The sequence below is a fragment of the Python bivittatus genome, unplaced genomic scaffold (genome assembly GCF_059951505.1).
Source record: "Python bivittatus isolate LINGU-HERP-01145 unplaced genomic scaffold, Pbiv_v1 ctg000050_np1212, whole genome shotgun sequence".
Lineage (NCBI taxonomy): Eukaryota > Metazoa > Chordata > Lepidosauria > Squamata > Pythonidae > Python > Python bivittatus.
Window position 1 is genome coordinate 1,886,759 of NW_028277033.1, and position 18,265 is coordinate 1,905,023.

Genomic DNA, 18,265 nt, shown 5'->3' on the forward strand with positions numbered 1-18,265 from the left:
CATGATTCTTTCTTCCTTCCAAAAGATCTGGAAACTTTTGTTGCATCCAGAATTATGAAGAACCTTAACTGTGGTTAATGAAGGAAATATCCATTGTAGCACCTAGAGCTGGCTTGTTTAAACATAATTTCAATTAATCATATTTGCAGGATCAGTTAGTATATTTTCCCTGATGAAGGAGTGAAGGAAGGCATCTCTGGCCTCTTTGCTGCAACTTCTTACGGATGGGGCTATTCTCTACCTTAATATATTATGAAATAACAGTACTTGGATTTTAAGATTACAAATACACATTTTCCATTTTATGAAAGAAGAAAAATGTGCTATAATTTACTCCCTCTATCTTTAATTCTTAAAACGTAATGTGATAATCAGTAATCTATTAAGCCTTTTACTGCTGATAAGGTGGGTTATATTTTGATTTCATGCTGTTTATTACGGCGTTGGAAATGATTTTTTTATATCAAAGTCTCCTATGTTGCTCCTTTCTAATACTTTCAGCTGGATAATTAATCAAAAGCTTAGAATAAAAATAGCTTTTAAAGTGAACAGCTTATCCTGCCTAGGAGGATTTATTACACAAAAACACATAAAGATTTCTCTATAGTACAGACTATGAGTGGTATGCACCTTCCTCATCTGAGCTCTCAGACTAGAGAGATAGGGCTGTTATCATATATCATGTCTTCATACTATAGGTTCCATGAATTTGTTTTGCTTTTTTCTTATTCACAGGAGCTAGTCCTACTTGCTGTGTTGTTTTATTCTACTTTCTATCCAACTCTATTGTATTTATCATTCTATAGTCTACCTTCTGGCTCTGTATTTTAACTACAATATACTCTAATTCTACTACATATGTCTATTTAAAGTTCTTCAATCTATTTTTCCTTTTATTTCTACCTGGGACTTGAGGTCTCTCTTGAGTCTTTAACTTCCCAGGCCTTTCCACTGTCATTGCATGGCCTCAGTTGACTGGATCTTGAGTGGAGGCTGGTGTTCTTGTCTACTTTGTCCTTGCTTCTTGATGGCTGTCATTGATATCAGGATTTTAGCTTTCTTGACCATTGGCAGCTGTGACTTTCTCAGGACTTCCTCCTCTCCTGTTCTTTACCTTGTCAGCTTCATCCTAGAGCCCATTAAAACATCTCTGGTGGCTATTTGTGTTACTGCACCTGCTGGCACTGTCTTGTCATTTGTTCTTAATGGGGGGGGGCAATTTTCAAAGCCCCAATGACACCAACTGCTGTCCTCCCCTGCTGTTTTCTCCCTCAGTGTGGTTTGGGTTCTCAGCTGGCCTTCTCCCTTTTTCCTTCTGTTAAAGGCTGCTAGTCCCCTGCTAGCTGTTTCAAAGGGGCTTATTTCTGGGGGTCTGCCTGCTTGCATTTCCTTAGTTGAAGAATGGCTCAACTGCTGTTCCTCTGTCTGCTTCCCCCACTGCTCACCCTGTTAGGAATCCTGAAAATATCCAAAAGGAGAGGGAGGAAGGGGCAGAGGGATTGGCCAACATCTCCTTCATCCGCAGCAATTTATCCTTTTTGTAGATTAATAGTGAAAAATTGTATTTAGTGCTCCATACACAGAAAGTACACCTTGTAACAAAAAAGGAAATTGGAATATCAAGTATCCTATTCATGTATTCTGCAGAAGGCGTGATCCTTTCTTCATAGACTGAGAAAGACTTTTGGGGGGTGGGCTTCCTGGTGCTTCCCTTTCAGGGCCTTGTTGATACAAAAATATATTTTTCCCTGTTTGTTAAGAGAGGAGATGAGTTTTAATCCACATCTACATCAACTCTTTCATCAGTTCGAGGTTTGGAAGTTAAATAAATAAATTTCTGCTATCTTACAGGTGTGGAAAGTGCAACCCTTCAAATTTTCCAACCAGCATGATAGTTGAAGAATCCTGAGTTTCAATGCATGGTGCCAGGCAATTTATGCCCAGCTGTCCTATCCTTTCAGCAGTTTAGCTATAAAAATATAACCTGATTCAATCAAAAGCTGTCATGAAACACCTTTAATATATCAGTAAAAGCACCTAATAGATACTATCTCCAAATGCTCTTTGAAATTGCTTGCTCATTTTTGAGGACTCTAATGACTGTCCCTCCCTAAGGGGAAGAATCCCATATTTTAGGTATCCTATAACTAGCAAGTCCCTGTCTCAAGTAATAAATAAAGTATTAATAAAGTGAAACATAGGAGCAGGGCCCCAAAAGATAGTCTAAATGAAAGGATAAAATTGTGTGGGAGTTATCTTGTCTAAAGTAGGAGTTTAACCTCTGTGCTAAACATGTGTTGTGATGGTCGTTTACTATAAAATGTTGAAAACCATTGAGAGTTCATAAGGTGCATAGGTAAGCAATCTCTATTTTAAAAAATGTATTTAATTTGTAAATAGAACTTTTAAAATGTTTTCTTAGAAGACTTATCTTCTCAAAAGCAATCATTGAATGATAACGCATGAATGATAATAGAGTACAACATTACTCTTGCTGCTGCCTTTTTCTTCATTGCCAAAAAAAGTCCAGATATTGTTGGACATGAATGTCTGCCTATAGATTCAATATTACTGTTAAATTCATCTCTTTGCTTACCAAGCTTGAAGGGCATGGATAATGTTGGTGGGATAGGTGAACAAAATCACTGTATGTCAAGAAAATGGCATGACGTTTGGGTCTTACTTGATACAAGATGCTTATATGTCTATTGTCTCTCATCATTCAGTTCACTTGGAAGCGTATTATGAGTGTGAGCGGGTAGCAGAATTAATCAGCTTTGTTTCATGTTGAATACAGGTATGTGGATTTGCCAAGTCTGCAGACCAAAGAAAAAAGGAAGGAAGTTGCTTCATGAGAGAGCTTCACAGATAAGGCGACGCTACACAAAACCTATTGGACGGCCAAAAAACAAACTAAAGCAACAAATGTTGTAAGTATTCTGTCTTATTTTTCTTTCCATTATGGAGATCTTGTCCTGATGATCAGTTTCAAATGAGGTGAATAATATTTTTCCCCCATTCCACTACAAGTTATTTGATGCCATACTTCTTTCTCCTATTGAACCTCATAGTATTTGTTTTATCTGTTTTTTTGTTTGCTTTTGATGTATAGAAATGCCCAGAACTATGAGATTAAAATCAAGATACTTTTAAAAGTGCATTGGAATATTTTTGATGCATATATTATTTGGCAGAACAGTTTAAATAGTTACTCAAGCAGCTTACCTTCATCCTGATCTGTGTGTTCTAGTAATAGAGCAGTAGCAACTGAATATGCCCCAATGCAAATAGCACAATAAATTCTTGCATGTGGGGTAATTGCTCTTCGTCCTAAAGAAGCAGGCAAATTCATGTTTGTGCTTTGATTGTGGAAGTCTATATTCCCACAATCATAACTGAGGAGACAAGCAAATTAGTTCTCATTATAGTGTTAAAAGAGACAAGATCTGTACATGTTTCAGCAGATGAGGCAAAAATAGCTTGTGAGTGTTTGCCTCCTTTATGTTAAAAAAAACCCCTATGCTATAATATATAGATAAATCAGTTTGACCCACATCATTGAAGGAATAATACAGAAATGATGCTGCTTACTTGACCTTTGTGGCTTGAACAATAGTGTGAAAACACATAACACCTGGTGCCCATTAGCATAGCTACATAGCTAATGCCAGGGGTTGAAATATTCAGACAACTATGTGGAAATATTAGAAGAGTAACCAGATTGCCGATGTCAGTAACTAATAAACTGAGCTGTATGTAGGAATGAGGAATGAATAATAGACTAGATGGAAAGATGCTGAGATCTTTAAACCAAATGGCTACCTTAGGTTGACCTTTCTCTTAGTCTTAAGTGTGTTAAGGTTCCCTACATTTCTTTATTAGGTGGGGGGAGGGGGGAGGGAAGGTGGCTTCTATAGAATATTTAATATTCAGTAAGACGCAAGAAGGGACTAAATCGATTTGAAGTAATTGCAAATTTTTCTGTTGATTTTCAGTTGGATAACTCTTTCTGTCTGTGCATATTCTTACATGTAAAAGAGAGAGAAAGTGAAATATCCTCCTTTTAGTCACTAATACTACAGAGATTGGGCTGGCATTTACTTAAAAAAGATATTTCTTTAACCTTTCAGTGCTTCCTTAAGCAAACTGTATGTTTTTTCCCCACTAAAATTCAGTACTTCTCTGTCATTCCTTCTCCAGGTCTTGTTTTCCTTTGTTGTTAGTTTTATTTAGGCCTTCTGTAACTTTTTGCTAGGCTTGCACGCTTTTTGCAGTTAAAAAATAAATTACTGTGTTTGCATTTTGCTCTTAATGGTATCTAGAATAAGATTCTTCTTTAGAAACTAATTTACTTTAAGTAGCATTTTATGGCTAATATAAAAGTGGTATTTTTGTAAGCAAGCATCTATGTAGTATTATATGAGAGTATACTACATTTGGGGTGCTGTCTTCCTCTGTATTGTTGGAATTTTGTTTTTAAAGTTGTTGCCTTAATAGAATAAACTGATTTGCAGCTTATCTGTCATGACCCTCTGGATGCGTGTTGTGGTTGTAACTGTGCTTCGGGGGCAGAGGTTTTATGGTTAGATGCAGCCTCACTTTTTTTTTTTTTTTAATCTGCGCTCAGTCGTTACCGACTCTGCAGTGACTGCTTGGACGAATCCTTGCAGTTTTCAAGGCAAGGTGTTTCGGAAGTGGTTTGCCAGAGCCTCCTTCCTAGAGCAGAGCCCAGCTGGCGAGTGCAGGAGGCGGAGTTTCCGTTGCTTTGCGCCCTTTTCGGGCAAGCGCGGTTTCGCGCTTACCGTCAACTGCTCCTGACTCCTTTTGCAAGGCGCCGCCAGCATTTTTCCTCCCACCGGAGTGAGAGTACCCATTTATCTACTCACGTGAGTTTTCGAACTGTTGGGTTGACAGGAACTGGGGAGGAAACAGGAGCTCACCCTGTTAACGCGAAGGCTGGACTCGAACCGCTGAAGCGTCGACCATTTCTGGCCGGTAACTTTCAGCGTCATTAGGCCGCTGTGCCACCACATCCCCACAGCCTCACATACAGTCAATGAAACCATTCTTATTAGTGAGGATAAACTGTACTAATTGTATATTATGCTGGGTAAAGTGTATTAATTGTACATTGTATTAAATCTGTAAATTGCTAATTGTGGTTATCAAATCAGGATATAGCCTTAGGAATGTAACTTCATCCCTGCAGGGTTCTTTAATTCGGAATCCGGCAATACACTTTTGACCTTCTTAAGAAAGAACACGGTTGACTTGAACTGATTGACTTGGTGTCATGTCTGTTTGGTATCTGTGCAGAATCTATTAGAGAACATTCTGTCACTCTGTTAAGAAGAACTGACTTCTGTGCTTTCAAAGAGAACCAATGGCTATCTAAACATGTTTCATGGGATTGGATGAAAATTAATGTACTCACCTTTTTTCTTAAACCGCTATAGAGATAAGGCCATTTTTTCAGGCGACTTTCTCTTTTCCACAAGGTATTAGGGGTTGTCCCTTTTTATCACCTATTTCCCCCTTTATTGTTTCTTATTAGTTTTTTTGCTATGAAATGACTTGAGTACAACTCTAGAATTATTCCAGAAAGAGAATCCATTTTGGGGTTTCAGGGGATGTAAAAGCGTAGCTTTAATTTAATGTAATTTAACTATGATTAATGTCTATTCTAGGAAAGTGCTTAACTGTTTTTAAGAAGCAACAGAGAATATGGGAAGGGAAGGCAGCTTGTGTTTTTGCACCTGACTCCCAATTTATGCGTAGTGAAAGTGTGTTACCTCTGTGTGGATCTACAGCACCCTTCATATACAGAATGCTTCCCAATCTTTGTGTTTTCTATTTCTTTCAAAAACTCTGATGTGTCTAACAATATTTACTTCAAGACTGATGTTTATTATATCATCATCATCAAAATGAATCAGTTTTTAAAATAAAATTATCTAAATGTACAATCCTATGAAGATTTTGGTTCTGAAATAGTATGGGAAATATTTTAATGAGGCTTTACCAACAGTGTTTAATTCATTGAAGCACATTGTGTAAATTACGTACATGGTTTATTTCATATGCAGTTGGCATCTGCAGAATGATGAAAGCTTTATTGTACTCTCGCAGTGCAAGCTCCTCCCCTTAAGTAGGTCTGCTGTGACCCACCCAAAAGGAATGAGCTTGTAGCGTGAGCCTGCTTTTGTTGTTTTGAAGAAAGTGGGATGGTTTTGTGGACACCCATATATGAAGTTATTTGCTCTTACTGTTCTCCTTTTCCTTCACATTTCTTTGCTAGGTCTGTTACCAGTGCTGAAGGATCCAAGAATGCATTCCCAGGAAGGGGGTCACCTGGTAGGGGTCAAAAGACTAAAGTCTGTACCACACCTTCATCTGGTCATGCTGCATCTGTGAAGGATTCAAGCAGCAGATTGGCTGTTACAGACCTCACCTGGCCTGGTGCCACCGCCACCAAAATCACCACCATCACCTCCACCTACATACCTGCTGCTACACTAAACGTTAACAAGAAAACCCAAGGGCTCATTGATGGCCTTACTAAGTTTTTTACACCATCACCCGATGGTCGCAGATCACGAGGTGAAATAATAGACTTTTCAAAGCATTATCGTCCAAGGAAAATGGCCTCTCAGAAACACTCCTGTACTTCTCATGTGTTGGCTACAGGTACCACACAAAAACTAAAACCTTCTTCACTTCCACCCCCAGCCCCCATCTCTGATCAGAGCCCTAGTTCACAAAAATCCAGCACTTCCATCTCTTCTGGTTCTCCCCAAAGTTCCTCCAGTCAGTCAAGCACACTCTCCTTTAGCAGTCTTCCTAATCACAGTCAGCTAAAGGGACTTTTTGATGGACTTTCTCATATTTATGCCGCTCAGGGACAGTCTCGCCAAAAGGGGCAGCCATGTTATGCCCCACCCAAGCGTTTGCATCGTAAAGCAGCACTCTCTTCCACACCCAAGTCTAATACTGCTTTCTATGGAAAGAAAGAGATTAGCAATAGGTTTGTTTCTCATTCCACCACCACTGGGTGGGGTGTGTCTAGAGGACATGCTTTTAAAGCAATTGCTCACTTCAAGCAGACAACTTTTCTTAAAAAGCGCATGATTCTAGGCAGATTAAAGTATAAAGTGACCCCTCAGATGGGGACCCCCTCACCAGGGAAGGGGAGCTTGGCAGACGGAAGAATTAAGCCTGATCAGGATGATGGTAAGCAACAGGTCCAAGCGCCAACTAAACCTGCGTCCCGTCCAGATCCAAAATCTTATTTTGTCACCTAGGACTTGACTTGTTCTTGTTCTTACTTCACTCTTCTATCAAAGCAGTGAGCATTGACCTTGTAACTAACGCTGACTAAACCTGCCAAGAGCTTTTCCAACTAATACTATCTCATCTTGTTTGTCAGTTATGTATACATCATGGCCTTTGTGTTTGCATTTCTTCATGATGTTGCTGATGCTTTTTGTGGTAGCATATTGGCAGCTGTCCCATCATGTTCCTTGCCCTTTCTGTGTTTATAGTCCTGTTGGTGTATACTAGGATCACCATGTCATTTCCCTCTCCTCCATTGCTTTTCCATGAAAAATGCCATCCTGCCGCACAGTGCTGAATCTGTACTACTGTGAGATTTATTTCTTCTGGTTTTTTTACACATCTTTTCTTTGTGGAAAAAAATCTGTATTTCTCTATTTCTAATCTACTTTTGATATTCTTTTAAGAGTAGGTTAATGCTGGAAAAATGTGCTAGAATAAATCACAATTGTATGATGCAGTTTTATATTTAGAATTTCATGAGTATGAAGTACAGCATGAAAGTATAATGAGCATCGTAACAGAAGTTACAGATGACCTTGGCAGCATCTTTTAAATACTTGCACAGTGTTCTTAATTGTCAAGGTATTTAAAATTGATAGATTTACTATTTCAGTGGAAGATTCAAGGGTTTTAAAGCTGTAACTGCCCAGGAAGAGGAACAGGAGTTCCATTCTGTTAGTTTAAGGCACTTTTTGCCATCATGTTGGTGAAGAAATTCTCTGCTGGTTTTAAACAACAGGTACAGAAATCAAAATAAGCATCAAACAAGAAAATTCAGATCTGTTTGTGGTGGGGAGCAAGAACATTGTTACAGAAGAAGATTTGAACATGTTTAAACAGGCCCAGGAACTTGCAATGGAGGTAAGGGGGGGCAGGTGTCAGGTGCAATCTGCTAGTTAACAGTAGTAATTTTAATGGATTGATTCTGCTTATAATTTAACATTGGGTGTGTATTTTATTAAAAAACTAGGTAATTCTACATAATGTTTCAAATGCCTTAAAACTGGGCGATTTTACTCTTTAGTTTTTGTCATCTGCATTCTGATTTCAGAGATGTAAATGTGAATATAATATTGACAGGAATTTTGTTGATGATGAGTTTGTTCTCCAGCTAAGAAATATTCTGTTCTTTAAATACCAGCTGTTTCTCTTACTCTTTGTGCTGATATGCTCTGTGCCCAATTTTCAAGTTTTTTTTCCTTTTTAAGTAGTTGTTTTGTCTATAACAACTTTTGTTCACTCATCTTAAAATTATCTTGATTTTTTCTAATCGAGATGTCCTATCCTATGCACTTTCTTATTTTCAGTTCAGTTTTCCTTTTCCTAATTTGAGCTTGAGTAAGAAGCTTAGATACTTTTAAAAGAAAAAGAAGTTATTTCTGCGGCCAGATAGCCTTGCTACATAGCTACACTTGAAGCATTTGGTTGGACTACACATTTGCTCTCAATCCTTACTTTATGGATATGTGTGGAGGTTTCATGTTTTCTACTGGTGTGACCACTGCCATTTTTAAATGTACTAGCTGCAACAAGGTATCTCCCAAGTTCTAGTAGCAACCAATCTTTAATACAGAGAAAAAATGTCTGATACTGAAATATGGTGGCAGAAAAGGAATGGCTATTGTACACTGATGCATTTTTTAAAAACTGTCATTAATAGAAGATAGGTTGTAAAAATGGTGGAGAAGTAAATGGACGTTACCCTTCTGTGATAGAATTTGGAAAATATGAGATCCAGACTTGGTACTCCTCACCTTATCCACAGGAATATGCAAGGTAAGAGGACTGTCCCTATACATACGTATGCAATATATACATTACAGAGGATGGAAAGAAAGTATAATCCATTCAACAATGCATTCAATGTCATCCTGTTGTTCCAAATATAGTTGCGACCATTTATAAGACCTCTCAGGTTCAAATGATAAGTGAAAGTTGAATTCTGTACTATAAAAGTCTGTTGTCTGAAACTGTAAACAACTTTCTTTTCTAGCTCATATATTGTCATTGAGTATAACTAAAAAAAATGAGCTTGATTCCCCCCGCAAAAAAGCAATAGATATCAAAAATATGGTTCTACCACTATCAGCTGACAAAATATGGACCATTTCTTCTTTACTAGGGATAATGGGCTCCAACCGAACTAATACAATATTTATATGGGGATGTAAGGTTGGAGTATTCTTTGTATTATATATTATTAAATGGGCATTTGATTATTATCAATGTAAGGAGCTTATTTTATTCCTGGTATGGCAGAATATCTGTTTTAATTTTTCTTTTTGTTTCTTTAATTCATCTGGAAGAAATAAAGGTGAATATAATTTGTTTAAATAATAAAACATTTGATACTGATACTCTGATTTTAAACTTCAACAGACTATCAAAGCTTTTCTTGTGTGAATTCTGTCTTAAATACATGAAAAGTAAAAATATCTTGCTAAGGCATGCAAAGAAGTGTGGCTGGTTTCATCCTCCAGCCAATGAGATCTACAGAAGGAAGGATCTTTCGGTGTTTGAGGTAGGTAATATTCCATTGTCCTCAGTAAGTAAAATGCTGGTTGAAGAGCAAACAATGTAATAAATACGTATTAAATATTTTTGAGCTGTGTTTTCCTCTGATTATTAGAGTCTAATTAGGACAAATAGATTTATTGTATAGCTACATGTTATATTATATTTCTTAATCTTTCCAAGTCTTCAGATGCTTCACATTCACTGTTTACTTGCAATACTTACAACTTGGTAAGTCCTGGGTTCCAACCTGATGTCTGTGAGCACCAGTGTGTCTTCCAGCATGGTGCCCATCAGGTTTTCTGATTTTATTTGAGATGTTTAATTTAAAAAAGGAATGGGAAGCCTTTAGGCTACCAGGTAAAGTGCTTGTCTCACTTGAGACTGAACTAAGAATGCCTCTGACCTCCATGTTGACTCAGAGGCATTCTGTGAAAATAAAATGATGCCTAAGTGTAGGGTCATCCTTCACAAACTATAATGTTGCCAAAATGATGACACATGTGCAATGATGTCATCACACAGATGTGATTACATACTTGTGTTAGTACGCAAGTCACAACATTTGCACGACAGTGTCTTCTATCACATAACATCATTTGCCTGCACACACACCCTCTCTGATAACCATGTGTGGGTGCTGCAGTGTTTTGTTCGAAAGTTTACCTATCTTCCAGATGAAAGGCAGAAGGTAAAATGAATTGGTAGAGAGTAGGACTGAACCTGACTGAAGTACCCTCTGAGCCCATTGCTTGGAGTATCACGTTTGTGACTTTTGAAGGCACAATATGGCTGCTTTGAGACCCTTTTGAGGTCTTCTGAGCCTACCTGTGCATACCCAGAAGACCCTTATGCTGGGAGGGCCAACAAATGAAACAGCAATGGCTTTGCTTCAACATCTGTGCATGAACAGAAGGTCCATGAAGTAGCTCCAAGTGGCTGTAGCACTTCAAGGTTTTGAGAGAAGAGTGAGCATACTGAGGAAGCATCGCTCTGGATGATTTATGTAGCTCTCAAAGAGAGCATATTGTGAAAATAGAGAGGGAAAAGCTGCTCGTAACATGCTCGTAACATTTTAAATATTCCCACTGCACATAAAGCTTGGGAACCCTGTTAGAAGGTAAGGAAGTATTACAGTCTCCCCTATTGCAGATAAGAGCAGGAGATCTATAATTAAAAGAGGGAGGAGAGGTTTGCCTAAGAGCATGTAAAGCATTCATGACAGTCAAGATCTGAACCAGGGATGTCACCATTTGTAACTCAGCTTTTTGACACATTGTGTAAAACAGCTGTATTCCATCCTCAGGAGAATAGTTTGCAGATGAAAATCTCTCTGGTTTGGTTCTTAGTCTGTAGTATGCCAGCCAGTACCCAGAAAGAACTTTGGAAATGAGTTACCAGCACTGGTGTATTTGGCAGGTACCCTACTTGGCAGTTACTCCTCAGATGACCAAGATGTTAAAGGATGTTAGCCTTCACATGTCAGTATGGCTTGAGGTATTTTTTAGATAGGAAAGGACTGAAACAACAAAGAACTGTTGCACCTCTGAAAGTTATGAACTGATTCAGTCATACTTGAAGAGAAAAGCAGATGATATCTGTCTCAGGCAAGTGAGGGCTTATACTATAAAAACACTGCAAATTATGATAAAAATGCTGTATCATTTAACCGATTAAAATTACATCAAATGTGGGCAGGTGGACAGCATCTTGAAATTGTTGGCTTGTACGACCCATGAAAAGAATTGGCTGTGCCATTGATACACATATGGGAATGTATGACAGCAGCATATACAGATGGTTATTTTGCAGTAATGGCTAGCAGTCAACCATCCAGTGTTCTGTATGGAAGTATGAAAGCTATTTCAAGGTTAGTTGAATGCTTTGCAGTGTGGAAGGAAAGTAAGTGGAGACAAACATTTTTAGTACTAGCCTTAAATGAAAAGTGGTATAAAAGTAACTTTTAAAATCTAGTCATCAGTATAGTACAAATCAAAATTTGTGGAAAATCTGTAGAAGAATGGTGGAAATCTGATTAACTTCATTCAGACTATAAAGATGTTGCCAGGACATTGAGACTAGAAACTCACTGCCCTGTCAATTGTTTATAGTGCTAAGTGGGGCCTCGTTTATCTAATTAAGACAAAATGGCTTAAATATACAATGTCAGAAATTTGTTATGAATTCATTATTGAAATTTTTTTAGTAAATCGTGTAAAAGAATGTTAATCCAACTTTAGAAAATAAGATCACAGAATGGATAAATGAAATATGCTAGTTACATGAAGGATGCCATAGAATCATTTATTTATTTTATTTTATTAAAGCAATTGATATGGCTGCTCAGCTCACGATGACTCTGGGTGGTGTACAGAAATAAAACCCACTACACCTCCAACCCCTTGGTGACAACAGTACATTCAAACAAACCACTTGATGGGCTCTGTATCAACCTGGGATCCCCAGGCCCACTGGCAAAACCATGTCTTTATCATGTCAGGAATATGTTCTGTATGACATGATATGGGTCAAAGATAGGCAGCTTGGTGTTCTTCAGAAGTTTTGGATTTCAATTTCCATCAACCCCAGCAAGCATTGCCAAGGGCACAGAATTGTAAGAGCTGTGATCCAAAACTTCTGGAGGACACCAGGTTGTTTGACTCTGGTCCGAACAATTATGCATTTCGTGGATAGGAAACCCCTTGGAAGATGAGTGGAGGAAGAAGAGGAGGAGGAGGAGGCTCAGTGTTTTCAGAATAACATCTATAAAATAAAAAATGGTCACAGATTAGTTGATAGTGATGTGTAATGAAAAAAAGAACAAGAAACATTATTTAATTGTAGATAATAACAATAATAATAATATGGTCAATACTGAAACCAGATTGATTATATACTTTGCAGCCAAAGATGGAGAAGCTCTATACAGACAGCAAAAACAAGACCAGGAGCTGACTGTGGCTCAGAGCATGAACTTCTTACTGCAAAATTTAGGCTTAAATTGAAGAATGTAGGGAAAACCACTAGACCACTCAAGTATGACTTAAATTATATTCCTTGTGAGTACACAGTGAAGGTGATGAATAGATTTAGGACAGGGGTCGGGAACCTATGGCTCGCGAGCCAGATGTGGCTCTTTTGATGGCTGCATCTGGCTCGCTGCCAAATCTTTAATAAAAAAAATAATGGGGTAAGGCTTAGAACACGTCTTCTATCTGCCGAGCGCAGGCCACGCCCTCCTCTGCATCGCATCCGCATCCGGCATCCTTGGGACCCACCCTACCTTGCCCCGCAGCATACGCGGCCAAACGGGCCTGGAGCTGCATCGTCCTCCACAGGCAGCCGCAAATCGAGGCCCCGGCTTTGGCCTAGCTCCTGTCGGCGGCCCACGCAAATGCAATCCGGGTGCACTGCTTTGTATCCTGCTTCCGCTGCCCCTGCTCTGTTGGGTGAGTCCTCATCTTGGGCTGGCCCCCGTTTGTGGCCCCAACGAGGTACGAGACATATTTCAGGCACGGTGCCACTTTCCACCAGTGGCCGAAAATCGAGCCCCCGGCTTGGGCCTAACCACCTCGACGGCCTGTAAGGGTCCATCCCACCAGCTACACCCGCAATTGGCTACCCTGCCTTCATTACCTCTGCCCTGCCCCACGGACCACTACCTGGGGTGGTATTCTCCTCACCTCAGTCAGCTAACTAATTGCAGAAACCCTTTTATTGAAGAAGATGTCTAAAAGAAAAAAAGATGAGTATCGTACTTTTCAGCAGGAATGGACAGAGGAATTCGCCTTTGTGGAGAGAGTAGGTTCTGCAGTGTGTCTAATATGCAATGATAAAATTGCATCGATGAAACAGTCAAATATAAAGCGGCACTTCGACGCACGCCATACTACATTTGCATCGAAATATCCTGCGGGGGACAGCAGGAAGAAAGCATGTCAAGAGCTACTGTGCAGAGTGCAAGCTAGTCAGCAGTAACTCCGTGTTTGGACCCAACAAGGTGACTGGAATTCGGCTAGCTTTGCTGGCGCTTTAGCAATTGTGAGAAACGGAAAGCCATTCACAGATGGGGAGTATGCCAAAACATTCATGCTTGATGTTGCCAATGAACTTTTTGACGACTTTTCGGATAAAGACAAGATAATCAAATGAATAAAAGACATGCCTCTGTCGGCAAGAACTGTTCACGATCATACCATCATGATGGCAAATCAAATTGAGGCAACACAAGTGAAGGACATAAATGCAGCACCATTCTTTTCTCTCGCTTTGGATGAGTCAACAGACGTAAGCCATTTATCCCAGTTCAGCGTGATTGCAAGGTATGCTGTCGGTGACATACTACGTGAGGAAAGTCTTGCTGTTTTCCCTATGAAAGGGACAACAAGAGGCGAGGATTTATTCAAGTCTTTCACTGAGTTTGCTAAAGAACAAAATCTACCGATGGATAAACTTATTTCGGTGTGTACTGATGGTGCTCCGTGCATGGTGGGGAAAAACAGAGGATTCGTAGCGCTTCTTCATGAACATGAAAAGAGACCCATCCTAAGTTTTCACTGCATCCTACATCAGGAGGCACTTTGTGCTCAGATGTGTGGCGAGCAGCTTGGTGAGGTGATGTCGCTGGTCATTCAGGTGGTCAACTTTATTGTTGCCCGAGCTTTAAATGATCGCCAATTTAAAACACTGCTGGATAAAGTTGGGAATAATTATCCTGGTCTGCTTCTGCACAGCAATGTGCGTTGGTTGTCAAGAGGGAAGGTGCTCAGCCGTTTCGCAGCTTGTCTGAGCGAAATCCGGACTTTTCTTGAAATGAAAAACGTCGAGCATCCTGAGTTAGCTAACACTGAGTGGCTCCTGAAGTTCTACTATCTCGTGGACATGACTGAACATCTGAACCAGCTCAATGTGAAAATGCAAGGCATTGGAAATACAGTCTTATCCCTTCAACAAGCAGTGTTTGCATTTGAAAACAAGCTAGAAGTCTTCATCGCCGACATTGAAACAGGTCATTTACTACACTTTGAAAAACTGGGAGAGTTTAAAGATGCATGCACAGCAAGTGACCCTGCTCAACATCTTGATCTTCAGCAGCTAGCGGGCTTCACATCTAATCTCCTGCAGTCATTCAAAGCGCGCGTTGGAGAATTTCGTGAGTGCACTCGTCTTTTTAAGTTCATCACCCATTCACACGAGTGTGCAGTGCCGACCTGAGTTACATCCCCAGTGTCTCCGTCAGAGAGTTTGAGCTACAAGCTGCTGACCTGAAGGCCTCAGACATGTGGGTGAATAAGTTCAAGCCACTGAATGAAGATTTGGAAAGACTTGCACGACAGCAAGCAGAGTTGGCTAGCAAACACAAGTGGGGAGAAATGAAAAAACTTCAACCCGCGGACCAGCTGATTGTCAAAACTTGGAACGCGCTTCCCGTCACATACCACACACTGCATCATGTGAATATTGCTGTACTGACAATGTTTGGCTCTACGTATGCATGTGAGCAGTCTTTCTCACATCTAAAGAACATTAAGACCAACCTACGATCACGTTTAATGGATGGAAGTCTCAACGCCTGCATGAAGCTTAACCTCACCACGTATCAACCAGACTACAAAGCCATTAGCAAAACCATGCAGCACCAGAAGTCGCATTAATGGTAAGAAGTACTTTATTCATCATTGGTTAGCAACAGCATAACAACGTTATTAAAAAGAATTCAGAGACTTATTGTACTTTAAAAGTGTTGGTCTTACATAAAATGCACACATTTACTTGTATTTAGTTTTAAACATATTGTATGGCTCTCACGGAATTACATTTTAAAATATGTGGCGTTCATGGCTCTCTCAGACAAAAAGGTTCCCGACCCCTGATTTAGGGGATTAGATTTGGTAGACACAGTGCCTGAAGAACTATGGATGGAGGTCCGTAACATTGTACAGGAGGCAGCAACTAAAACCATCCCAAAGAAAAAAAAATGCAAGAAAGCAAAATGGCTGTCTGATGAGGCTTTACAAATAGCTGTGGAAAGAAGGAATGCGAAAAGCAAGGGTGAAAGGGAAAGATATAACCAACTGAATGCAGATTTCCAGAGAATAGCAAGGAGAGATAAGGCCTTCTTAAATGAACAATGCAAAGAAATCGAGGAAACAATAGAATGGGGAAGACTAGAGATCTCTTCAAGAAAACTGGAGATATGAAAGGAACGTTTAGTGCAAAGATGGGCATGATAAAGGACAAAAAAGGCAGGGACCTAACAGAAGCAGATTAAGAAGAGGTGGCAAGAATACAGGAGAACTATACAAGAAAGATATTAATGTCCCTGATGTCCATACTGGTGTGATCACTGACCTTGAGCCGGACATCCTAGAGAGCGAAGTCAAGTGGGCCTTAGGAAGCATTACTAACAACAAAGCTAGTGGAGATGACAGTATTTAAAATACTAAAAGATGATGCTGTTAAAGTGCTGCTCTCAATATGCCAGCAAGTTTGGAAAATGCAACAGTGGCCACGGGATTGGAAAAGGTCAGTTTACGTTCCAATTCCAAAGAAGGGCAATGCCAAAGAATGCTCAAACTATCGCACAATTGCACTCATTTCACATGCTAGCAAGGTTATGCTCAAAATCCTACAAGCTAGGCTTCAGCAGTATGTGAACCAAGAACTACTGGATGTACAAGCTGGGTTTCAAAGAGATCAAATTGCCAACATTTGGTGGATAATGGAGAAAGCACAAGAATTCCAGAAAAACATCTACTTCTGCTTCATTGACTATGCAAAAGCCTTCGATTGTGTGGATCACAACAAACTGTGGCAATTTCTTAAAGAGATGGGGGTGCCAGACCACCTTACCTGTCTCCTGAGAAATCTGTATGTGGGCCAAAAAGCAATAGTTAGAACCGGTCATGGAACAACCGATTGGTTCAAAATAGGGAAAGGAGTACGACAAGGCTCTGTACTGTTACCCTGCTTATTTAACTTACATGCAGAGTACATCATGAGAAATGCCAGGCTGGAAGAATCTCAAGCTGGAATTAAGATTGCAGGGAGAAACATCAACAACCTCAGATATGCAGATGATACCACCCATGCTTGCTTCTTGGGAGGAAAGCTATGGCAAACCTAGATAGCATATTAAAAAGCAGAGACATCACCTTGCCGACAAAGATCCGCATAATCAAAGCTATGGTTTTTCCAGTAGTAATGTATGGCTGTGAGAGCTGGACCATAAAGAAGGCTGAGCACCGAAGAATTGATGCCTTTGAACTGTGGTGCTGGAGAAGACTCTTGAGAGTCCCCTGGACTGCTAGGAGGTCAAACCAGTCAATCTTAAAGGAAATCAACCCTGACTGCTCATTGGAAGGATTGATAATGAAGCTCAAGCTCAGATACTTTGGTCACCTAATGTGAAGAGAGGACTCTTTGGAAAAGACCCTGATGCTGAGAAAGATTGAAGGCAAAAGGAGAAGAGGATGGCAGAGATGGTTAGATAGCATCACTGAAGCAATGATCATGAAACTGAGCAAACTCAGGGAGGCAGCGAAGGACAGGAAGGCCTGGCGTGATATGGTTCATGGGATCATGAAGAGTTGGACACGACGACTGAACAACAAAAGTCTTTAATATATAAAAGAAGATTGAATGGGTTGAGAGGAAGGGGTGGATCAAGAAAGATGTATTTGCATGGAACTGATGAACTCCTGAAAAAACAGGTAAGAAGTGAGAAGAATAAAAGCCAGTGTAAGCATCACATATGGTCATGACTGAATCAAGGATGATTTCCAAAGGTAGATTTATATGGAGAGATATAGTCTAGATATAGCTATATATCCTTATCTTCTGTTTTTGCTTACTATTTTCTTGCTCTTTTTCTGCACTTTGCATAATGTTGCTTATCCCAAAAACGAATAGCATGATGGGTATGTACATACATGAAAGAGCTAGTCACTGTTCCATTTCATGATTGACTTGAAACAAAAATAAAATGTTGTTTCCACGTACAGACTGAATGGTAATGTGCTATAGAATGTAAATAATAATAAGTTCATGGAAGAAATTTCCTAATGCTGCAGTTCTGTCCTAATGATATGGGTATTCGAGAGAGCCAGTTTGGTGTAGTGGCTAAGGCACCAGCTTAGAAACTGGGAGACTGTGAGTTCTAGTCCCACCTGAGGCACGAATCTAGCTGGGTGACTTTGGGCCAGTCCCTCTCTCTCAGCCCTAGGAAGGAGGTAAGAGCAAATCACTTCCGAAAAATGCCAAGAAAACTGCAGGGCCTAGTCCAGGCAGTCGCCAGGAGTCAAAACTGACTTGAAGGCGCACACACACACATTTGATGTACACAAAATACAACATTTCCCCAGTGTTATTGTTGCTTATAAAAGTTAGTGGTAGATGAACAGCATGCAGTTCTAGC

The 18,265-nt window shown here is 39.8% G+C and overlaps 1 protein-coding gene across 8 annotated transcripts in view; it reads left to right on the forward strand.

The window, feature by feature from the left end:
- Positions 1 to 18,265, forward strand: part of KAT6B (lysine acetyltransferase 6B) — a 95,492-nt gene that overhangs the window by 33,051 nt on the left and 44,176 nt on the right. For 6 of the 8 annotated variants that reach the window (XM_088128778.1, XM_088128769.1, XM_088128792.1 and 3 more), the window contains 5 exons: positions 2,798 to 2,930; positions 6,299 to 6,687; positions 8,075 to 8,196; positions 8,996 to 9,111; positions 9,715 to 9,856. In XM_088128778.1, coding sequence (XP_087984904.1) covers positions 2,798 to 2,930; positions 6,299 to 6,687; positions 8,075 to 8,196; positions 8,996 to 9,111; positions 9,715 to 9,856 — 902 coding nt within the window. The remainder of the gene's footprint in view (positions 1 to 2,797; positions 2,931 to 6,298; positions 6,688 to 8,074; positions 8,197 to 8,995; positions 9,112 to 9,714; positions 9,857 to 18,265) is intronic. The other 2 variants (XM_088128801.1, XM_088128809.1) reach the window with 1 other exon arrangement.